Source organism: Salvia hispanica, chromosome 3, assembly GCF_023119035.1.
Source record: "Salvia hispanica cultivar TCC Black 2014 chromosome 3, UniMelb_Shisp_WGS_1.0, whole genome shotgun sequence".
In the NCBI taxonomy this organism is placed as follows: domain Eukaryota; kingdom Viridiplantae; phylum Streptophyta; class Magnoliopsida; order Lamiales; family Lamiaceae; genus Salvia; species Salvia hispanica.
Window position 1 is genome coordinate 6,349,732 of NC_062967.1, and position 23,865 is coordinate 6,373,596.

The following is a 23,865-nucleotide window of genomic DNA, read 5'->3' on the forward strand; positions in this document are numbered from 1 at the left end:
ATCAATTAACCAATTTATTACCAGAATCAAAGAATATAATTTTGATTCAATTAATAATTATAACAGATTAAGCAATTATATCATTTCCATAAATGTAATCAACTTAGTCCGCCTATATATGATTATAATTTTAAATTCAACCGTTAGAATTTAAGAGAATTAATTCCTATGATTCTATGAAATCGGTCCGCTACTCTTAATAAAAGAAACGCTCCTAATATATAGTTTTAAATAGCCATTTTCAAGGAAAAGCTTAGAATTTGTCACCTATAAATATTGATGCCATAAAATCATACACATTACTGAATCCATAAACAAAGGAAAGAAGGGGAAGCAAATTCTTAGTGTTGGAGTTGCGCCCCTGAATCAAGAAGAGTTCAAGGAAGCTTTCTTTTTCCATAATCACTCCAGTTATGGAAGTGTTTGATCATATTATGTTTCATGATTAATTTCATGTTGTTCAAAGCATTATTTATATTCAATTATTTACTCATAAAATTATAGCCATTTGTATTAGATTTGTAGTTTTTTTCGAGAATTGATATTTAGTTGTCAACATTTTCTTCATTTCGAGATAATGCAATTTGATGTTGGACCGTCAGTTGATCGAGAATAAGGAATAAATTGGTTGATGCGTAGGCTGCAGCGGAAGTGGATTGCAGAAGAAATGAACGGAAGAGTGAAGAAGAAGATGTGACGTTGTATATTTGTTTGGTTAAGATTTCTTTTGTTTATTTAATTTGTAACTACTTTTATGTTTGTGCTTAGAGTTTTAAGTATAATTATTGCAAACACATAGTACTATCTTGGAAATAATTCTATGTATAATTATTGCAAACAACATAGTACTATCTTTTTTCCAAAATGCGATAGATATTGTGTGGATATTTTGCATATTTTAATTTGTATTTCCGTGGATGGCACTTATGATTTTACTATTAATATAATTTTTCAAAACATGAACTAATACGGTATTGTCATCATATAAATTTATTTATGTACTACATATTTAGTTACTCTTCTATATATTTTTATATTCTTTAGTATTGATGACTATTGTTGTGTATTAAATTTTTTATGTAAGTGGTATTTTAAAGTGCTTGTGTTGTCCATTAATAAAATATAAAATTATGGTTGCTATTTTGTGGTATTAGAGATAAGAAAGTAGTTATTGGAAGTTTTGAATAATTTCATAAATAATGCAACTTTTGTACAGTTACCGAAAATATGTGTATTCACATGATTGATTTTTAAAGTTGTTTAATTTTATGTTTTGACAATGTACATTTAAATTGTTTTACATGTTTGTGATTTTTAACCCTTGCTTACTGATTTTAAGTAATTAATTCAAAATATAAATTTAATGTGATGGAATTAATTCCATCCGTACATCGTACGGGCGTGACACTAGTGTTTATTAAAAGGCAGCTTTGTCGGGATATCAATGATATCGGGACACTCTTCTCTATTTTTTTTTTCTCTCTTCACTTTAATCATTACATATGATTTTTCTAAATCACGTGTTTAAAAGAAGCGCCTTGCTTAAGGGACAGATGGAGTACCTAAAAATGAGTATGGACAAAGCCATACAGTTATACTCTCTCCGTCTGCGAATAGGAGTTCCATTTTGCCATTTTAGTCAGTCCGCGAATAGGAGTCCCGATTTATTATTTCTATAAATGGTAAAAAATATCACATTCCACCAACTCATTCCCCTCACATATCATTTAAAACTTAGTTCATATTCCAATAACTTTTTTTCACTCACTTTCTTAACATTTCTTAAAACCCGTGGTAGAAAGAAATGAGACTCCTATTCGCGAACGGACGGAGTATTAGCTTAAACAAACTCAAAGACGTTCGTGATAGAAAATGTATTTGCCATAATTATTGCCGGGCCGGGGAATATAAAATTAAATGTAATATTGATGAGAATTAAATTAACTGGATATGGTGATCCAAAAACTTATTGCATTTCATATCTCCATGACTATATACTATTCTAACAATAAAAAAGGAGTTAGGATTTCAGGCTTTTTCATACGAACGGAGAGAGTTTTATTTTACAAAAGCCATTTCGCACATATATAGCTCACGTGAATAATAAGAAATGGATTAATATACATATATTTAAACACGCGTATATATATGAGTATGAATTATGAAATGTAGACCCCTAGCGAAGGAATGGACTTGATAAATCAACAACAAACTTTTGGAAATATGTCGTTGAAAAATGGTTTTCTATGCTAACACCAAATAGTGGGATTTATATATCACTCACACATCTAACTGAAAATTTTATCTGATGGTTTAGTTTTTATTCGTGTAATATCGGTTTACTCGAATATAGTCAGTCCAAATATCTATCTGAATTTCTATATTTAGTCCACGAATTGCTCATATATAAAGCCAATTAACTTCCAAGATCTCTCACATTCACTAATTTCCTTCATACTGAAACTTCCCCAACGTCCACTCCCTCCTACTTTCCATCTCCTCCTCTCTAGAATGTGAGAGAAAAAAAAGAAAATTACAAAAAAAAATTCAAGAACGTAAAATAACCACACCGAAACACCACGGCGGCGTTGGGACATACATATGGAGACCGCGACGGAGGAGGCTGCGGCCGTGGCGGTGACGCCGTGCTTGAACACCGACGTCATCGCGAAAGGCAAGCGAACCAAGCGACAACGACCTAACTCCCCCTTTTCCTTCACCATCACGCCGCCACGCGCCGCCTCGGAGGAGAGCACCACGACGGAGGAAGCCGACACCGCGAGGTGCCTCATCCTCCTCTCCCAGGGCCACTTCATCCCCATCGCCAAAAGCCGCCGCGACGCCGCCGCCATGTACACATGCAAGACGTGCAACCGCTCCTTCCAGTCGTTCCAGGCCCTCGGCGGCCACCGCGCCAGCCACAAGAAGCCCAAGAACGAGAAGCGGTACGCCATCTTCTCCGACGAGGAGGATTTCAACAAATTCTCTCCCACCTCTCTCTCTCTTCAGCTCAGCAGCGTCTCCACCACCGCCACCGCCGCCGCGATGAAGTCGCCGAGAGTCCACGAGTGCTCCTATTGCGGGGCCGAGTTCGCCTCCGGGCAGGCCCTCGGCGGCCACATGAGGAAGCACCGCGGCGGCGCCGCCCCACCGGTCCCGACGAACATTCGAGAAGCGATAGTTTATGATGAGGCGGAGGCGGAGACGGAGGCGGAGGAGAGGAAGAAGGGCGGAAACTGGCTGTCGTTGGATCTCAATCTTCCGGCGCCGGATGATGAGAGAAGCCCTAACCGGATGGCTCAGCCATTACCACTTAACCGCTGATTTGATACGCAACTCAGTTGGCAGGACGTTTCTCCTCCAATATTAATTTCGGAAGGTTGAATTATTCTTTTTTTATACTATACAATATTGACCTTCCACAATTGGGCATTTTTGACTCACCATTGTATGTACTATAAAATTTCCTTTTTTAAGGAAAATATTTTCTGTAGTGTTTTTTCTAAGTAGTAGCTCACGACATTCTTTGAATTATGTAAATAGTTTTTTTACTTTGTTTTGGCAGTTTTTAGCCCTGCTCCTAATCATAATATTTTAGGAGTAAGTTAGGAGAGTATATATGGGATTGAATTCAATCTTCTCTATTTTTTTTATATATGTACATATGGTATTCAAACCTCGCTCTATAGTATAAAATGTGCAAGTTTTTGTTCAAGGTTTGTAGAGCTAACTAATATTGTACTGTTATTTATATTGTTTTTATAATGTCCTAAAAAGAGTTTGCTTCACTGCAGTATATATATCAGTATAAAAATTTGCCTTTAATTGGGGACATATTGTTGTTAGAGCGATTTAGTTCACAAAATTAGTATAACTAAGAGATGATTAAAGTATAACTAATCTTAAATGCATAACTAGAGAAAACGATTTTATTTCATTATAAGAGTGATTTAGATTATACTAATTTATAGTGAAGTATTTACTCTGTAAAATATTTCGTTCACTATAATGGCGTTTTGGTTCACTCCGTGTTTTCACATTTGTGCTATGAACTAAAACGCCTTTATAGTGAACTAAATCGCTTTTATTGTGAACTTAATTCGGGTTCTCTAGTTATGCATTTATGTAGTGGTTGTCCGTTATCAATACACTCTTTTCGATCTCATAGAAATAGACCATATTTATTTATTTTTTCGTCCATCCCATTGAATTAATCCATGTCAAAACTTATATAAACAAAATACTATTAGTTCTAATAATATAGGTCCCACCATTAACTAAAACTATTTCTACTATTTTTAAAACTTTTTTACTGACTTTACTAATTACAAATTAAAATCCGTGTCGTCCCCAAATAACCTACTATTTCTGTAGGCCGGGGGGGAGTAATTTAAATAATTAGAATTGTCTGCATCTCTGAAAAAATAAGAACTAACTTGGGAGCATATACACGTTTAAATCTCAAAATACCGAAAACTAGCTTGGGAGCATAATCTTATACAGAGCTTGAAACATGAAAACCGACTTCTATGTATCATCGTCGTCTTGGAGCTTGAAATACTAAATTGATTTGTGAATATCTTGTCTGAAGTTTCGTAGACAAAAATTAACTCTTGAACCCTAGACTTGCGAGCACAATCATATTTCAAACTCCAAATGTCAAATTTAATTATTCATGTACTCTCTCTGTCCAAGCTAGTTGAAACAATTTTTGGATACAAAATTTAAAAAATTGATGTTTAAAGATTAATCAGAGAGAACACAAAGTAGGAAAAAAATAAAGTAGAAAAAAGATTAGAAAGAAATGTAAAATATGAAAGGGAATAAAATTTGAATAAAAAAAGAAAATATGGAAGTAGCTTCGGAAACATAGAAAGGTCGAAACCGCTCGTTTTGCTAATTCCATTACTTTTGCAGATAACAAAAAAGGAATGGATTTGAATCAATATGAAAGATGAGATCTGAAGTTCTACGGTTACTCTCATATTACTACTTAATACATATTGTTATGCTAAATGTGTGTGTGATCATGAGTGTACCACACCAATTAATACTTAGTTTTCTTGAATCATCTGTTATTTAATGTATCTGCAAATTAATTAGTAATTTTAATACGTGAAGTTATATATGTCATGCTGAATTTGACCAACAATGTAACTAACTGCCTATCTACTTTTAGATGCATTGTGATTTTTTATAGACAATAGTACATAACATGGTCACTTGGTTGTTACTCACCCTTCTATATTTATACAAATTTCCAATTATAGCTCAATGTATTCACTAAATGCACCCTTATTAAGTGGTTAAAATTATGTTCATGTGATTTCCTCTGTAAATGGGTGATAGTATACATTACTTTCACCACTATAAATTAGACCCCAATGTAAAAAAAAATTACAACGACCTCATTCGATCATCATATACTACTACAATACATCGTGAGCCATGGATTACAATACCAAATTCCAAAAAGCTATCCTATTAATTGTTTTGATAATAGGAAGCATTGAGGTTGCAAAAAGCAAGTGTACTATCTTCACTCCTAAAGTTGTTGTTAAAGTACATAACAGCCTATCATCTTCATCTCCAGTCTTGCAACTGCATTGCCGATCTGCTCACGATGATCTTGGGGTGCACACACTCTCTCGAGGGGAGGAGTATAGTTGGAGTTTCTGTAATTCCTTCTTCGATAATACTGCATTCTCATGTTACATTCAAGCTGGTTTCAAACATACAAGTTTTAAATCTTATGACTCAAATGAGAGACTAGACCAGTGTCCCGGCAATATGTGTACTTGGATAGTAAAAGACGATGGCGTTTATATTTTGGGGGAAAGAGAGGCTATTTGGTGAATATTGTAACTCATTTCATCCTCCAAATCAATAAATAATACACTTTGAGATCTTGCTTTATTTAGAAATGAAGATGTATGGTTTTTAAAACTAACAAAATCTTGTTATGTGAATAGGTATAATGTGCAAGTAAGCCTTTTGATTTGATATAATCTATTCTTTTACTATTTAAATACTACTAACCAGGATATGAAAGATCTAACTAATCTTATTTGGTGCTGATCGATTCTCATAGACAATGAAATTGTTGTTTGATCTTGCTTCTACCATTGGCATATAAATTAATGATGTATTATAATAAATAAAAATGAGAGGGAATTAACTTAGAAGCAGGAATCACTAATGTCTAATCGTATATAGGAATAATAGCATACAATATGTTGAAAATTGATATTTTGGTGAAAATTAAATTTGAAGCTTGAGCCGGTAAATATTTTGTAGTTTTTGGGTGATGCTTTTAATTAGAAAATAAATTGTGTGTGTATGTTACTAATATAATAGTGGTTTAGTTAATATGTGAGAAACTGAAAATGGATTATCATATTTGAAATCATTATTAGTTGAACTTTAAAATTAACTTTTTTATTTATTATCAAAACCATTGCCTTTACAAGAAATCAGTAAATCTCATAAGTGGGAATTTTAACTAACAGCAGTAGTCACAATTAATTGAAAATCAACAACCTCTAAGTTTAATAAGTAACCAATAATAAAAGACTGATCATCATCATACGTCAAAATTTAGTGAACTTTTTAAAACATTAAAATTTCAAGAGAGGAGTTAAAATTGACTCTCAACTTTTCACTTTTATTTATTTATTTATATTCTAGCTCTGTAGTTTTTATTTATTCACCTGTATCTCTAAACATATGAAATTTAATTAAAAATTTACTCATGTCAGAAAATTACACTATTTATAAAAAATGTTGTTACAGCATATGAAAAGATTTTGATAGAAAATAAATCGCAAATAATAAAAAGACTAATACGTAAAAATAAAAGAGTGAAAGAATCAAACAAAATTTTGATTCGGAAATTTCATTGATTTCCGAATGATCACGAGTCCCGGTTCTGATTCTGTATCTTGGTGTTGATGTTGACGATGGTGGAGTAAAGAAGCCAGTAGAAGAAGAGCAGCGATGCGATGAGGAGGTGCAATTTGATGATGGATTTCTGGTGGTTGAAGCGCTCCGATGGCGAGCACCAATCGAGCTGCAGGCAGGTGGGTCGAGTCTCGTACTGCCAGGACCAGGAAGAGGCACAAGGGCACCACAACAAGGAGACTCCGGGCCATGCCAGTTAGCCTCTTCCGTGTCATCATGAGGAGGAGGAGGAGGACCATGATTGCCACTACCCATTGCAAGGCCATTGATCTAGCCTTTGATCACTAAGTACAATAATGAGGGTTAGGGTGATTCTATTAGTTACTCCACAACTTATAAATATATGAACATGGGAAGAGGTATCTATAGTACTCCTACTCCATAAGAAATACAAATAGTTACCATATTTATTATTTTTTACGAAAGTTCATTCGCCAATAGAAATTGGTAAGTATGGTACCTTTTTCAAATTTACCTTCTTTCCTTCTAATTAATTCTACTTTTAAAGAAAGGAAATGTAAATAAAAAATATGACTTCTCAATTTAGTTATTAAATAAGTACATATTACCATATTTCAATTCATTATTAGGTGATCTTTAAAATTAACTTTTTATTCATTATAAAAACCCCCTCATTGTAAGGATTCAGTAAATCGTCTCATTGTAATTAGTGTTCGTGTTCCTAAAATTAGGAGAGATCTTATTTGAATGAATTAATGTAATATTGGTATATGTTGTTAGGTATCGAAGGCTAGATTGTCATATTTGAATTCATTATGAGGTAATTTATAAAATACCTTTTCAATAAATCAGTAATTAGTGTTCCGGGTTCCTAAAATTCATGCTTCCAATTTCAAAGATGGTGTTTCCTGATCACACCTACATTATCTTGCTGCTGCTGCTGCTTCGCCTTGTTTTACCTTTCTCTGTTGGAGCAACCACTTTCTTCAACCTTACCCTCTCTCATCACCACCCTAATCCTGATTTTGTGGCTCTACAAGTCACAAGGTAAACACACACACAACACTCAAATATGTGCACTTTATCAACTACTATAAACTACTACTACTATAAAATAAATTGTTACTTTTGAAGAATTACATTATTTATGAGATTTCATATTTTCAGTTATAGTTCATGCATATATTTGTTGCGTGATTTTATAATTACATGAAACATTGCATTATCTCATAGTACTTAATATTATGTTAAATTCATGACAGGAGTGTGAATGAATCCATATCGAAACGTCGCCCAATTCTTGAAACCCCCTTGAGCAAGGCACAGTCACAGTGCCTGACTGGAAACCCCATAGATGACTGCTGGCGCTGCGACCCCAACTGGGGAAACAACCGACAACGGCTGGCTGACTGCGCCATTGGCTTCGGGCAGGGTGCAATGGGGGGCAAAGGGGGTCGTTTCTATGTGGTAACGGACTCCTCTGATCACGACACAGTCAGCCCGACCCCTGGCACCCTTCGCTATGCTGTCATCCAAGAAGAACCCCTCTGGATCATCTTCAACTCAAACATGGTCATCAAGCTAAAGCATGAGCTCATCTTCAACAGCCACAAGACCATAGATGGCCGTGGTGCCAATGTGCAGATCACGGGGAATGGATGCCTCACATTGCAGTATGTCAGCAACATCATCATCCACAACGTGCGTGTGTACAACTGTATGCTGTCTGGGAACACTAATATTAGGTCAAGCACCACACATTTTGGCCACAGGGGGGTATCGGATGGTGATGGCATAACAATCTTTGGTTCAAGGAACATATGGATTGATCATTGCACGTTGTCACATTGCACTGATGGATTGGTAGATATCACCGTGGGATCTACAGCTATTACTGTGTCGAATAACTATTTGTCTGATCACGACAAGGCCATGCTGCTCGGGCATGATGATAAGTTCTTGCCCGACTCGGGGATGCAGGTTGGTTCTTTTGCAAAACAATACAATCTGTTCCTTTTGAATTCTTGATGTGAAACTGATGACAGAGACTTGTTTGTGTAGGTCACTATAGCATTCAACCGGTTTGGAAAGGGGCTCGTCCAGAGGTTGCCGAGGGTGAGGAGGGGCTACATCCACGTGGTGAACAACGACTATTATAAGTGGAAAATGTACGCGATTGGAGGAAGTGCTAACCCGACTGTGAATAGCGAGGGTAATCGCTTCACTGCATCAGATGATCACAATGTTAAGGAGGTACAATGCTGCTTACATTGCTGGTTGAATTTTCTGCCATTTATTTTGTGCAAATTTAAACATATGCATGCTACATTGTGTGTATGCGGTACAATAGGTGACAAAACATGAGGATGCCAGTGAGGGGGAGTGGGCCAACTGGAATTGGAGGTCGAATGGGGACCTGATGTTGAACGGTGCATTCTTCGTGCCATCCGGTGATGGGGCTAAGCCGCAGTATGCCAAGGCCTCAAGCTTCGACCCTATATCGGTTAACCAAATCGACCAACTAACCATGAATGCCGGTGTTCTTGGTGGCACAAGGTACACACACATACACACATGAATCTTTGCATCTTTCACAAGACACGGCAGAATTTCTGAATTTTTTTCTGATGAAATTATAATTCAGGGACACCGGTGTATCATATGGTGGTGGCTCCATCACGTTTACAGGCGCAGCCCAGAGAGAGTCATCACTGCCCAGCAATTTGTTTCTGTCTTCCCTAATTATTCTTATACTGTATATCTCCTCCACCATTGCTGGTGGATTTCTATGATCAACATCATTCATTTTTATATATTGAGGTGCATGCAAAAAAAACCATGTTTGTGGGGACAATCGTTTGATTCCTGAATCTAAACCAGTTGCAAAAGTTAACAAATGAGACAAGTAGTTGAAATTTGAATAATCGCCAAAAAAAAAGGGGCATACATTCTTTCATCAGAAGCCTCATAGCTTGATTTTAAGTTTAGAAATACAAAAACCAGAAAATAATTATAGATTACAAAAACTATCATTATTAGGATGGAAAATAAAATGAAATGTTGCAAAGCACAAGCACAAGAGAATGGCATTTGTTGAGTGAAGCAGAGTAGCATACTGACCTCAATTTTTCCAGCTTTTTCCTTCCAAGCATTTTGTTTCCCATGAGTTGCTCCTACTTCTTAAGAAGTGAAGGAGCTTTGCCACTGGCTGCGAAATTGTTTCACAATCATCCTCAGCTGTATGTTTTTCAATTCCACTAAATGACGATCATGCTTTCTTCACCAGTAACTTGAGAAGCAACCTCTTCCAGTTTCTTCCAAGTTAACTCACGATTGCGTTTAAGTTCTCCATCTCTTGCTTGCTTTTCGTCATGCTGCATCTGACATTCTTCAAATAACTCGGGATCCATCTCTAGAAACATTCTCCTGACATTGGAGCTCAAGCCAATGATTGCCTGATTCCAGTGGCCTCGTATGTTCTTTTCTAGGGCATCAAATATGATTGGTAAAATAACGCTCCGATTTTCTGCAATCAGACTTACTATGTGCTCATTGTTCCACCAAAAAAGAGCCCGTTCAGCTACCTATCAAATAGGAAATCATGGCGGTTAATATTGAGGTTTAAGACTGTGCAGACAATGAATTGGATCACAACAACCATACAGAGAAGTAAATAATTCAACAAAAATTAAGACTGCACTAATCATTTAAATGCTCTTGTCATCTAATGAAAAGTATTCTCAAAGGGAAGATGACATCTAAGGGAAGCAGATGGGCAAAACACATGCTTCTGGATGTGTATGTGCAAGAGTTAGCAAATAAAGATATTTTCATAGAGCAATGAACCCTAAAAATTGCTATATCAAATCTTCACAACCCAGCCACAAATCATAGAGCATTGTACAGCATATAGCATGGTATGTCATGAAGTTTCTATGAACCTTTAGAACCACAAGGAGAGGAAGATCATTGATATATATTCAACTACTCACATTAATTCAGAACTCCACCAGAACATTGTAAATTCACCTCCCCCATCCCCCAACTCATTCTTACTCTTCTTCATATTCCATATACACCTCTACAAGAAACTCCTAGTGCACAATAAAACTATAACCAGCAGAAGTAAAAGGGTTGTAAGCAGCGCACAAATTCAACAGCAGATTTTACAGATGTCCACTTCAGTCCATAAGGAGAGCAAACATATCCACTGCACGCATCATGATAAGACACTTATCTACTTCAGTTTCGTATTTCTTATACCTAATCATCTTAATCAGCTGTCATGTTCCCTGATATTACACCGACATTGCTGCTTAAACAATAACATTCATCGATGTTATTTACTTCTGGAAAGTGAAAATATTATGGTAGCAACACTATATATCAAAGAGAACTAGTTGAAAGAACCCTTTTCTAAGTAGATATTACAATGTAAATACACGAAGTCCAGGAAGATCTTCAGACCTGGAAATGTGAGCTAGTGAGGCTTCGTCCAATTTGTCTAAACAGAGGTACCATGCAGCGCTGAAACTCTGCAGACTGTGTAAACTCCAAAATCTCTTCTAGTTCCCCAAGGAAGAGAACTTCCTTACCACAGTTTGTGACAGGCCAAAACTTCAGCACTCCTCTAATGACAGTATCAGCCAATCTGTAATCCTTCTCAACAAACTGTGTTATACAATAGGACAACTGCTGATGGTATGAAGAAATACATTTAGGCTTGTGCAATGGAATAAGTGCTCGTACAAGGAACAACTTGTGTTCTTCTTTCATTGGCAGTGCAAACCCATTAATTATACTTCCGAGAATCTCCAAAAGCTCAGCAATCCCACTGTACCTCTCGGTCTCAAATATGAACTGATAAAAAATGTTGTTTATCGCATTCCGTATAAAGGGTCTATGAACCATAAATCTCCCATATATGCGGTGAAGAATTGTCTTCAAATACTCCCGCTCCCTCATGTCTTCTGAATCAAACAAATCAAGCAATTTAAGTACGAACGAGTGGTCAAGATACTTCTTGGCAATCTTAGTGTCAGTTTCTGATGACACCACATACTTTAAAAGTAAATCATATACAAATTGCAAGTGCGGCCACGAAGGGTCCATGAACATCTCATCTTCCTCAGGATCTCCACCCTCTGAGCCAGTGTTCTCATGTGCAGCCGGTGGCAAACACCGGAAAATATTCACAGATATCATCTTCATCAATTCCTCCTGCATCACCTCATTCATTTTACACGATCCCGACTGCACCAAGTCAACGAGTTCTGCCAGAGTTTGCCTCTTGATCTCCTTCTCCCGCACAGACTTAGTCGGATCAGTAAAATCAAATAGGAAACAACATATTTGAAGTTTCCGAATGAATAGATTGTGCCGGTCAGCCATTGGAACATCCCTCAACATAGGCAAAACATCAACAGTACCCGGGTTCAGCGGGATGTTGGCAAGGGTCACATGCTGAGGTGTTGCAGAGGCCAGTCGAGACGCATGATTGACAGTCACACTAGAAGCAGACGACGACTGGGATATGGGGGCCTCTATTGCTTCAGATTTCCAGGACTTCCTCTGCCCCCTTTTCATTATCTTGTTCAACATTGTGATCCTCAACCCAAACAGGAAAGAGAAATCACACAAACTGCAGGAACAGAAATCGCCTAAAGCTACAAACTATCACACTACTTCATTCGCCCACATACACTCAACTTCACATTTTAATTGCTCTTCCAGTAACTCCCACTACAAGAGCAATGAAAGCAGATGGTGGTAAAACTCTGGGCCCGCAATCTCGAAACCTAATTAAGGTATGATCAATTACTAAAACTAACAGGTAACAACATAGAAACGCTTCTGCCGTATGAATCAAGTAGAAAAATATGCTCGTCCCTACTATCCGTGCTTGTGCAAAATCGCAAACAGTTGGACAGAAACAAAATAGCAGAGAAATACTTGAGAAATTAGGAAAACCGATTAGGAATCCGCGAACAAAGCCAGTACCCGATCAGTTCCGTCGAACTAAGAAAGCAGTGCCGCGTTGCAGAATCCACGAGTTAGAGAGCAAATCAAAGTAATTTCACTCTCAAAGCAGCACCAATTTTGCGGAGGCGGAGGCGGAGGCTGTAGAAGAAGAAGAAGAAACGGATATGATTTGAATTAAGTCACCGCCGACGAGGAAATTGAGGGCTTAGGGCTTGTTTTTAGTTTTTTGTTTTTCTTTAAATCTTTATTTATATGGTTTCCATTAAATTTGATTTTCCATTGTAGTGGCTGCTGCTCTCCACGGCTTCCTTTTCAGTATTCATTTTCTTCTATCCTTTAATATTATCTACTTTCAAGTGTTCCAGTATATACGAAAAGAAAAGTCAAATGTATTAAATAGGGATAATGTATGAGGATAATATTCTTAAAAAAATTTCACAACAATTTTTTTTTTGGTAAATGTTATCCTAATTTTACCCATCTGAGATAAGGTATTTACCCAGCCTATTGAACAGTTGTATACAATGTGGTTGTTGCAAATAATTTTCATTTATCAATATATATACTAATCATAATCTAAATTTATACTATTGTCGAACTTATATTATAGTAATTTATGCAAGGATTTGTATTTAAAATTAACCAATATTTGCATGTCACTCAGTCATTGTAACCGGCTGTAACTAAATCAAGAATTATAATCGAAAATAAACAGAGTTGAACCATCAGGAATAAAAACACTACGAATTCAACGAATCAAGATGTTTGATTCATATATGAAATTGCAATTAGGGATGTATAACGAAGTGAATAAAATAGATGAATCATGATACTGTGCGTGAAACATATGCTCCTAAGATCAGAAATTCAAAAAGACCGTTGTTGTTGAAGGAAAGATGTTTTTTTTAAGGCTCATTAACTTTGCTGCTATAACTATAGAACAAATAGTCAAATATATTTGACGGCCCATTTAATATATCCCGATGGACTAAATCCCATTAAGAACGTGGGTTCCCACAACTCTATAAACCTAATTTGTAAATGCAACATTTTATTTTGAGAAATTTGCCAAATAAGCAAATATTATCAAATAAGAAATGTCATATGTTTTAAACCGATTGTCACATCTATGCATAATTCACTAGAAAATGAAAAGACGAGATAATTGTGAAATTTTCATATTTCATTATTTATTTTTTAGACTTTAAAAAATATTAGACAAATAAAATTTGACCATTCTTCGTGATTTATTTGACAATTTATCTTTTTTATTTTTATTAATATTTTTTTTATAAATACAAATCATATTCCACTAATATATGTTACTCTCATTTTTATTATCAATTAATATTAATATATGATTTATAAGATTTATATTTATCAACTTTTTCATCTCCTTTCTTTTATAGTACTTCTTAAATTCATTCGTCTACATGTAACACAACTCGCTCAGTGGGACTGCCCAGATTGTTGATTGTCATAGTACTTCTTAAATTCATTCGTCTACATGTAACACAACTCGCTCAGTGGGACTGCCCAGATTGTTGATTGTCACATCTATGCGTAATTCACCAGAAAATGAAACGACGAGATAATTGTGAAAATTTCACATTTCATTATTTATTTTTCCGATTTTGAAAAGTATTAGACAGATAAAATTTGATCATTCTTCGTGATTTATTTGACAATTTATCCTTTTATTTTTATTAGTATTTTTTAATAAATACAATTCATATTCCACCAATACATGTTACTCTCAGTTTTATTATCAAATCAATATTAATATATGATTTATATTTATCAACTTTTTCATCTCGATCCTTTATTTTATAGTACTTCTTAAATTCATTCGTTTACATGTAACACAACTCGCTCAGTGGAACTGCACAGATTGTCGACTGCAACAAACGTTTGATATTGTCCGCTTTGGTCAAACCCGCACGAATTTGTTTTTGGGTCACTCCCCAAAAGGCCTCAAACTAATTAGGGTTGGATAGGAATTATATACACCTTCCAACTTTCCTCAGACTCCCGATGTGGGATGAGTTTATACTCAATAAACATTCCCCTCAAACTAGGGTTGGACATAAATTATATACACCTTCCAACTTTCTTCAAACTCCTGATGTGGGATGAGTTTGTACTCAACAAACCTCCTCCACAAACCAGATCACATCGGGAGTTTGTATTGAACAAACCCCCTCCCCCCAAAACCAGATCACATCGGGAACAGAGAGACGCAATCGACACATTGAGACTTTACAGGCCTGACTCTAACTTGAGTCATCCTGAGTCCCACTTAACCTAGCTCTGATACACTTATCCGGATTGTCGAGTGCAACAGACATTTGATATTGTGCGCTTTGGGTCAAGCTCACACAGAGTTATTTATAGATCACTTCCCACAAGATCTTAAGCTAATTGAGATTGGACAAGAACTCTCGAGGTGAGATGAGTTTATACTCAACAGGAACATTTAGTCCGAGCAACGAAACTATATAGTAGGGGACATTTATTCACCCACTTGATATTTATTGTAATAATAAAATTAAACTTGTCGGGGTTTAAATCGGAGAGAGACAAAGAAATGAGAATATAATAGGTCTGTATGTGGATATAGTTTCCAAAATTTGGACTTGATCGTGTTCCTTAGTCAAAGTACTAAGTTGTGAATTACAGTAAAACTTTAAATTAATCATTCATTCCCATATTTCAAAGTGGGGGACCTCAACTTACTGTACAACAGTTGGTTTTCTTGCAGAGTGAATATCTAAATATAGTTCTCAAAAGATCTGACAAATTATTGAGTTCCCATCAGATTGTGTTTTAATAAGGACAGATATTTCGGTGTAAACTTATCATATATAAATAGTTTGGATCAGATCAATCGAGTCCGATTCGATCTATTAATTAATACTCCAACGGTCATTAAATTAAATTGATTTCTTCTACTTATAATGAGATAATTATACTATGAGAGATAAAAACCAAGTGGGAATTTCATGGCAATATGTTCAAGAAAAAGTACTACACTATACTATGAATATGAAAAAAAAAATGCGAAATTAATTACAAAGAAAATGTAAATGCAGGTGCAAGAATCAAATTCCATTTGGGGCGAACAAATTAACAATCTTCAGAAATATTTCTCAACCCTATCTCTCTATATACTTTCTCTATTATCAAATCAAACTCTCTCTCTCTCTCATACACATAAACAGAGGTATTACTTGGAAACAACGGCGTTACCGTTGGCGGGAGCCAGCGCCATCTCGTCGGCGGCCGCGTCCGCCTCCTCCCGGAACTTCTTATAAATATCACTCTTATAAAACTTCCTCGTCCTCACCACCAGAAAGAGCGAAACCACCGCGCCGAACGCCGTCGCCGCCGCAATAACCAAAAACGCCAACTTAAAACACACCGCGCCATCGCAATTCAGCTCCTCCCCCTCAACCCGAGACCGACCCGCAGCCTGAAGCTGCTTCAGCGCCTCCTTATCATACAGATGCCCCGTCAGCTTCACATTCAGCAAGTATAACCCGATGGGGCTCGCCACCGACCCGAAATTATAAAGCGTCGAGTAGTATTTCAGCCCGAACAGCTCCGAAATGATCGCAAACAGCAACGGCCACTGCGCCCCAAAGCAGAACCCGATGATCACGGACGCCACGTACAACCCGTTCGGAACATCAAACGCGATCAGCAAATGGCCAATGCATGAAATCACGAGGGTTAGAGTCAGAATCATCGGCCGCGGAAATTTGTACTTCTTCAAAAAATGCTCCGATCCGAACCCCGAAACGACCCTACCGAGATAATTCCATATGCTCACGAGCGAAACAAATGTGCTAATACTCTTTTTCGGATAGCCTAGCGACGCTCCGATCTGGCCAAGGTTGTCGATGGCGGTTAGGGTTCCGCCAACGCCACAAATCGTCGCGAAGAACAGAATAAGCATGTCGAGGCTGAATAGCGCTTGGAGGATCGTGTAGTCATCGCCTCGCGCCGGTGGATTAAACATGCTTTTCGGATTCCAGCATGAGATTTCCAGATTTTCCGGTGGTGGTGCCGCCACCGCCGGTGGAGGCGGCGGTGGTTTTTGTTCGACGATTTGGACTTGTGAAGGGAGGTTTGATGAATCTTGCCTTTTCTTGTTGAGGAGGTAGAGTTCTTCTTTGAAGACTATGGCGAGCGGGAGGAAGATGAGGCCGACGACGGTGGCGGCGCTGATGATGAACTCGGCGCGGGTGAAGTTGAGCTGCTTTTGGAGGATGATGAGGATCATGAGGAATCCGGCGAGGCCGAGGGAGACGTAGAGGAACTTGTAGAAGACCTTGAGCTCGTGGGGAATGCGGACCACCTATTGGCAAATAAAGAAGAATTTTAGATACGAGACAACTGAAACCACTGTATAAGTCTCGCCTCTTATCTTATCATCAATTACCTTGATGATGCGGATGGTGCGGAGGAAGATGAAGGAGATGGCAGCAGGGAGCCACCCGATGAGGAGGATGAGGGCTCTCGGGTCGTTGTGGTAGACCGCGTTGTAGATCTGGGTGATGATGGCGCCGCTGAGGCCAACGAACCCCTTGAGTAACCCGAGGACGGCCCCCCGGGACTCGGGGAAGTTCTTGACCGCGGTCACGAGTGCGCCGGTGTTGGCGAAGGATTGCGAGTTGGCGCCGATGCATATGTAGAGGCACATGTGCCACACCTGGGGGCGGGCGATGCGGCGCGTGACGGCCAGCCAGATCATCACGTAGCCGAAGAGGTTGAGGACCGAGCCGATCGAGAGGACCACCCATGGTGGGGTCACCTCGTTGATGAGACCCGCGAGGACCCCGACGTTTGACCCGAGGTCCTTGAAGAAGGAGAGGAGGTTGAGGGTCGTCTGGTCGTACCCTAGAGATGTTTTGATCTCTGGGGAGTATAGGCCGAACATGTAGGTGGCCCCTGCTGCGGCCATGATCAGGGTGGTGGCGAATACCATGAACCATCGCCCCGTGATCACCTGAGACGCGAAGGCCGCGGTGCCGAAATCAGCCCCTCCGTTGGATGCGGCCACCATGGTTATGTTGGATAAATATGTAGAAGGTATGGATATGGAAATTTGTGTTTGGATTTTGATTTATGAGTGATGAAGATATCCTATTTGAGCATCGCCGCTAACTAGGACAAGAACATTAATTTGGAGAATGAGTATGGTAGTACTTATATGTGCATGTTTGGCTTGTATATATATGTGGCGCAAGTGGGGTCATTTATAGTGTGTACCCGATATAATGGGAGGGGGGCGGGGGGTGCCTGAGGTGTGATCTGGAGGATGACTTAATAGTTGACTGCAAGGTGTATAATTATATATCCTTCACATATTGTTGTAAATTAAAGGAATATTGAGAATGAATATTGACAGGAATTGGTTAAGTTCTGGTCATCTTGTAACTTTCTAAAATAACAATAATAATAATTTTGATATTTGTTAAAATTCTTATTGATTTATAAGGAAAAATATATTAGCATGTGCAAAATCAATAAATTTGTGTTAATATTTTCGGGTGGTTGTGTTGAAATTCTCATGTTATTATGTTGATATTTGTAATAGAGAAAAATATAGTAACAGATTGACTATCTTACCGTTTTATTGATATTTTGTCTGCTATTTGTTGAAATCTGTAAACTTTAATCTCCTTCACTCATTTTAAGATCTAATAGCGCAAAATTAGTCTTAGTTGTAGATGATATTACATGTATTTTAATATGACCCGTGTCTTATATTGTGTATTGATAGGCAAAATGAAAATATAACATGAAACTGGTCCTTGCCGTTCTATTTATAAGTATAAATTTCACACTTCAAAAATCAATCATGGCAAAATCGATTTTGGAGGCATTTGAAAATTATGAAGTTGAGTTATTTGACCTCATGAATATATAATCATTACCCAAGACAGCCATTTTTCTAAACGTACTTGTGGTTCTAGGAAATTAGAGTGAATTAAAGGGAAGGATATACTCATAAGTCATATGTATTTGAATAATTCTAAAAATTAATCATAGAGCAACGTACTGGTTCCTGGAAATCACATCGAAAGGAAAATATTTGTTCGAATTTAATTATGATTCAATAATGACATATCTAATTGAATATCCATATATGATTTTTCAGTCCATATAGTATTTTAGAAGTCAATAGAGCAAGGTTTATTGGCAGACACACATTGAGTGAGATTGAGGCTTAAGCACCTATTAAAAAAATCCCTGAAATTTGTACAAATTGCTTGTGAAAATCCACAACTCAGTAAATCAAACCACTTAAAAATTATTCTCCAACAAGAGTTAAAAATTAATATAGAGTTCACGAGATATTTTTTCTACATCAGTGTGAGAGAAAAAATTGGTTGTAAAGTCTAAGATGAGGAAAAAACTTCAAAGCAATAATTAGGAGGGAGAAGGAGAATGCATATAAAAAGTGGGCTGTCATACTGATTAGTAGTATAAAATAATATTCTAACTTCATGGAGATTACCCTATTTTTAATGTTTGATAACCGCATTTTCTGCTTTGAAGTATGTGTTGGTGTGTTTGTGTGAGATAGTTAAAATATATACTATGGTTGAATACTGCCTTGTTTGGTTTGATTTGTTTACATTAGTTATCAATTGTGGGAGTATCAATGAATGGTCTGAGCGTTGACTCTTCTTCTGATCTATCTTCGAATTGAGATAAACTTACTATAGTTATTATTATTATTATTATACATTACCGGCCTATGGGAAGGAGAGTCTTGCTCATTTGATGGTAGTTGGCATCCAATGTTTGTAATTTCTATTCTATTGGCAAGTGTAATGCAATATCAATATATGATATAGTACTCCCTCCGTTCCAAGGAAGATGACCCCTTTCTTGGACGGCACGAGATTTTATGCAACTTTATTTTATGTGTTAAGTGGAGAGGGTAAAGTAAGAGAGAAGGAATAAAGTAGAGATAAATGGGTTTCCATTTTAAGCAATGAGTCATCTTGATTGGGACAAACCAAAAAGGAAAGTGAGTCATCTTCAATGGAACGGAGGGAGTACTAGTTTGAGTTGCAATTTTTGACACTCATGTGACTCAACGGACATGGATGAGTTTCAAAAGTTTTTAACCAATTTTAAAATTTTAAAACGATGAGGCACAGCATAATAATTTTTCCTATGAGTTGTAATTAAAAATTACTAAGTTTTAAGGTCTATGATCGTGCAAAAAAATTGAAGGAACGAATTTAGAAACACTTAATTAATTAAATCGAGTTTAATCTAAGACAAGGTCCAATTTAAAATTTGAATTCTACTAGTTATCTATTATTGAGTACAGACTCATCCCATATCGAGATGGAAGTCTGAGGGAAGTTGGAAGGCGGACATAATTCTTGTCCAACCCCAATCTGTTTGAGGCTTTTGGGAGTGACCCAAAAACAAATCCGTGAGGACTTGATCCAAAGCGGACAATATCAAACGTCTGTTGCAATCGACCCGATGTGATTTGGTTTGAGGGGGAGGTTTTGTTGAGTACAAACTCGTTGTTCCTGATGTGATCTGGTTTGAGGGGGAGATTTGTTGAGTACAAACTCACATCGGGAGCCTGTACCCCAATTTGTTTGAGGCCTTTTGGGACCCAAAAGCAAATCCGTGCAAGCTTGACCCGGACAATATCAAACGTATGCCGCAGTCGACAATATGAACATCTATATATAATCACTAAACTAAATACTAGTATATGTCTATACGATCACGTACAGAGCACATTTGCTATAGATCATATTGGTAACTAAATTATTTGCAAAATTTATCATGTCGTTAGCAATAATAGTATATGGCAACGAGTCGACGACTGTATGATGATAGTATCATTTTTTATGAATGAAAATGCTCAAGTAAGAATTGGCGAGCAGAAAGGTAGCCAGCAAATACACCAATAAAAGTATATTAAATATTAACAAAAACTAACAGCAACTTCACGCAATAATATCTGGTACCCACGAGATGTATCACCCTTGCAGCACATAACAAAATCAAGCTATACTGGCAAGCGATACAAACTCATCAAACCGAGATCTGAAAATTACAAAAGAGCCAAAAAGAGAAACTAGGAACAAAAACAAAAATTACACAAGAGTGAAATTGGACGCCACCAACCCAAACATAATATCGGCGAACATAAATCATATTCTGCATATTCGGTGTCTAATCATAATTGTGCTAATAAAAAAATGTGTTAGTATCTTACTCCTTCTGTCCCAAGTTACTTGAGTCGTATTCCATTTTGATTTGTCCCAAATTACTTGAGTCATTTCTCTTTTTAGCTAAAAACAAAACATTTAATCATACTTATTTTACTTTACCATCTCTTATCTCTCTTTCTTTATTCTTTCTTCTACTTTATTTAACTCACTAAACACAACTTTCTTAAATCTCGTGCTGAGAAGAAACACTTCAAATAACGTGGGACGGATCATATAATTTTACGTGAAAAATGAGCAGGTAAAGCATTTGGAATCTATTCATTTTTTTAGCTTGTAACAACTGGAAATAAAAATGATAAGTTAACCGACTTTGTAGTATTAAAACATTGCGAGTCAAATTAACATTATTAATTGACTTAATGCATTGCCCTTAGCACATGCGTGTGGATTCTAAATCTACAATTATGTTTTAATACGTCGAAACGATGACTTTTAATCTTTATAACTGACCTTTATATAACTTTGTTCTACGGTAATAGAGACATTTCATTTTCTCCACTCATTTTAAAAAAATAATACGATCCATTAAATTAGTTAAAGTGAAGAGAGAGTAAAGTAAGAAAAAGAATAATGTAGAGAATAGTCTTATCTACAATATTCTCTCTTACTTTACTTTTTCTCTATTTTAATTATTTATAATTATTTTTTCAAAATGAGTGCGCAAAATAAAATGCATCTATTATTATTGATATTATTATTGAACGGATGGAGTAGAAAATTATCTATGCTACATTTTCAAATCATATAGCCTATAGGAGTACTTATTTTTTCCAATACATCTCCCCCACATGCAACACAAAGATAAAAATATAAAATTGAGATAATTAACAATTCGAATGAAATATATTACTCCCTATGTGACAGCGAATACCTATAGATTGAACAATCGTGTTATTAATGAGCTCAATAAGTACTCATTAAACCCTAATCCTATGTATCAATTTCAAACTGAAACAAAATATTGAGCCATTAATGATTATGACATGGTGGGTACGTAGCAATAAATGATTTACATATAAAATTATGCGGCAACATATATTTACTAAACAAATTTGAATGAAACATTGCAGCTTACGATTGCAGATTATTTTTTGTATGAGCCCTTCATTCAAAAATTATTTAAAATATATAATATAGTAGTGATTATACATTATTTCTGAATTCTGCATACAAACACATAACAGAAATTAAGCTCAACCATGCGACACCAAATATAGACTCACACGTGCGTATTCAAAATTTCAAAGCATTAATAAATAGATTAGATATTACTAGTTCATTTTTAACATAGTTTTCTTATGAAATGATGTCGTATATATTCTTGACTTCTTCTCAAAAATAAGTTTTTCACATCTTTTTAAATCTTAACCAAAAGTATAAAAATTCTCAAATCCAGATTAGGTAATTTTATCACCAAACCTAATTGATAATTTATCAAATTAATAACAGTTAATCATACATCTTTTATACTATCCTAGTCAATGATACATAGATACACGCAAACCCAAATATTTATACATTAGCAACTTCAAATAAACTTCTCACTCCAATCAAAAAATTAAATTTAAATAGATTCCAACTAACAAGCAAAGGCATGGAAGATTCTAATATACGTGCGTGTGATATACGTTAATACATATCTATCAATCACATTTTAATGGGTCTAGAAAGATGATTAAAAAATTGATTAACTAAATCCACTTGGAAATATGTCACATGAGTATATAAGACGATGTTAATTACTCCATTTAAACACCAAATTTCCAAAGAATATTACAATGTCGCATCTAGAGTCAATGACCGAAAACTTAAGGCACTGTCAAATATTTCAAAAGGTTATGCTTCGTATAATAAAATAGTTAGAAATTTCACATAAGAAAATTGCACAGATATTTAGTCAAAATATAGACTATGCACAGAGTACTCTTATGTATAGTCCGATTGAGTAAGCAATAATACAAGTAGTACATTTCAACCATTATGTTCCCACTACTAATTAGAAGGAAGAAGAAAAAAATATAGCATCCCATGTTGTGTAATATTTTTAATGCCAGAGCATGATAATTGATAACAAATCTTGCAACAATTTTCATATTAATTTGTATACGGTTGAAAATTGGAATCATAACATTTTCCACCCACTGAAATTCGACCGGAAATTATTTTCCACAAAGTGAAATCCGGCCGGAAATTAGTTTCTAAATTTTCCACCGATTGAAATTCAACCACATAATTATCAGTTCCACTAATTTAGTCACCTATAGTTGGTGTTTTGATAAGCCAACATCAATGCAGTTCAAATATGAGTTTAAGTGATTGGGGAAGAAGACAGTTGACCAATTGAATAACAAGAAAGATAAATTAATTTTTTTTGTTTCAATTAGCTAATTTGGGAGGCTTTTCCATAACAATGAAAACAAAAGGCAATAATATGTCGGGTTTATGACAAGCATAGTTAGCAATCGATTCCTCAAATAACACACAATAAAGAGGAATGAGTTAATTTAGCTATGACTCATCTTTCATCCCTATACAAATAAATAACAATACATTTGCAAAAAAAATTCTTCACGCTATTTTGATAACCCTAAAAATAAAAGTAAAAATCAATTTATCATTTGTACAAAAAGTTTTAACGCTAACTTCAAGTCTTCAACTACTCCATAAACTAAAGGTTGAA

At 36.1% G+C, this 23,865-nt stretch overlaps 4 protein-coding genes across 8 annotated transcripts; 2 read left to right on the forward strand and 2 right to left on the reverse strand.

Moving 5' to 3' along the window:
- The first annotated feature begins 2,507 nt into the window (after positions 1–2,507).
- LOC125214770 (zinc finger protein ZAT5-like) lies at positions 2,508–3,691 on the forward strand. Its single transcript, XM_048115918.1, has one exon. It carries the CDS (start codon positions 2,602–2,604, stop codon positions 3,322–3,324), a length of 723 nt encoding a protein of 240 aa, XP_047971875.1. The 5' UTR covers positions 2,508–2,601; the 3' UTR covers positions 3,325–3,691.
- A 4,128-nt stretch (positions 3,692–7,819) lies between these two features.
- On the forward strand, positions 7,820–9,713 carry LOC125209140 (probable pectate lyase 5). The gene is made up of 5 exons (XM_048108750.1): positions 7,820–7,968; positions 8,184–8,901; positions 8,983–9,174; positions 9,272–9,477; positions 9,566–9,713. The coding sequence occupies exons 1-5, from the start codon at positions 7,820–7,822 to the stop codon at positions 9,711–9,713; spliced, it is 1,413 nt and encodes a 470-aa protein (XP_047964707.1).
- A 114-nt stretch (positions 9,714–9,827) lies between these two features.
- LOC125214768 (serine/threonine protein phosphatase 2A 57 kDa regulatory subunit B' beta isoform-like) lies at positions 9,828–13,167 on the reverse strand. 5 transcript variants are annotated; one of them, XM_048115917.1, is made up of 3 exons: positions 11,389–13,167; positions 10,464–10,505; positions 9,828–10,347 (listed from the first exon to the last, which is right to left on the reverse strand). In XM_048115917.1, the coding sequence occupies exons 1-3, from the start codon at positions 12,520–12,522 to the stop codon at positions 10,312–10,314; spliced, it is 1,212 nt and encodes a 403-aa protein (XP_047971874.1). In that variant the 5' UTR covers positions 12,523–13,167; the 3' UTR covers positions 9,828–10,311. The 5 variants fall into 5 exon arrangements, with proteins under 5 accessions (XP_047971874.1, XP_047971873.1, XP_047971872.1 ...); XM_048115916.1 differs by having other exon boundaries at positions 9,828–10,505; positions 11,389–11,580; positions 11,671–13,156; XM_048115915.1 differs by having other exon boundaries at positions 9,828–10,505; positions 11,389–12,663; positions 12,922–13,154.
- A 2,823-nt stretch (positions 13,168–15,990) lies between these two features.
- On the reverse strand, positions 15,991–18,129 carry LOC125214767. Its single transcript, XM_048115912.1, has 2 exons — positions 17,348–18,129; positions 15,991–17,263 (listed from the first exon to the last, which is right to left on the reverse strand). The coding sequence occupies exons 1-2, from the start codon at positions 17,969–17,971 to the stop codon at positions 16,130–16,132; spliced, it is 1,758 nt and encodes a 585-aa protein (XP_047971869.1). The 5' UTR covers positions 17,972–18,129; the 3' UTR covers positions 15,991–16,129.
- Between the last annotated feature and the right edge of the window lie 5,736 nt (positions 18,130–23,865).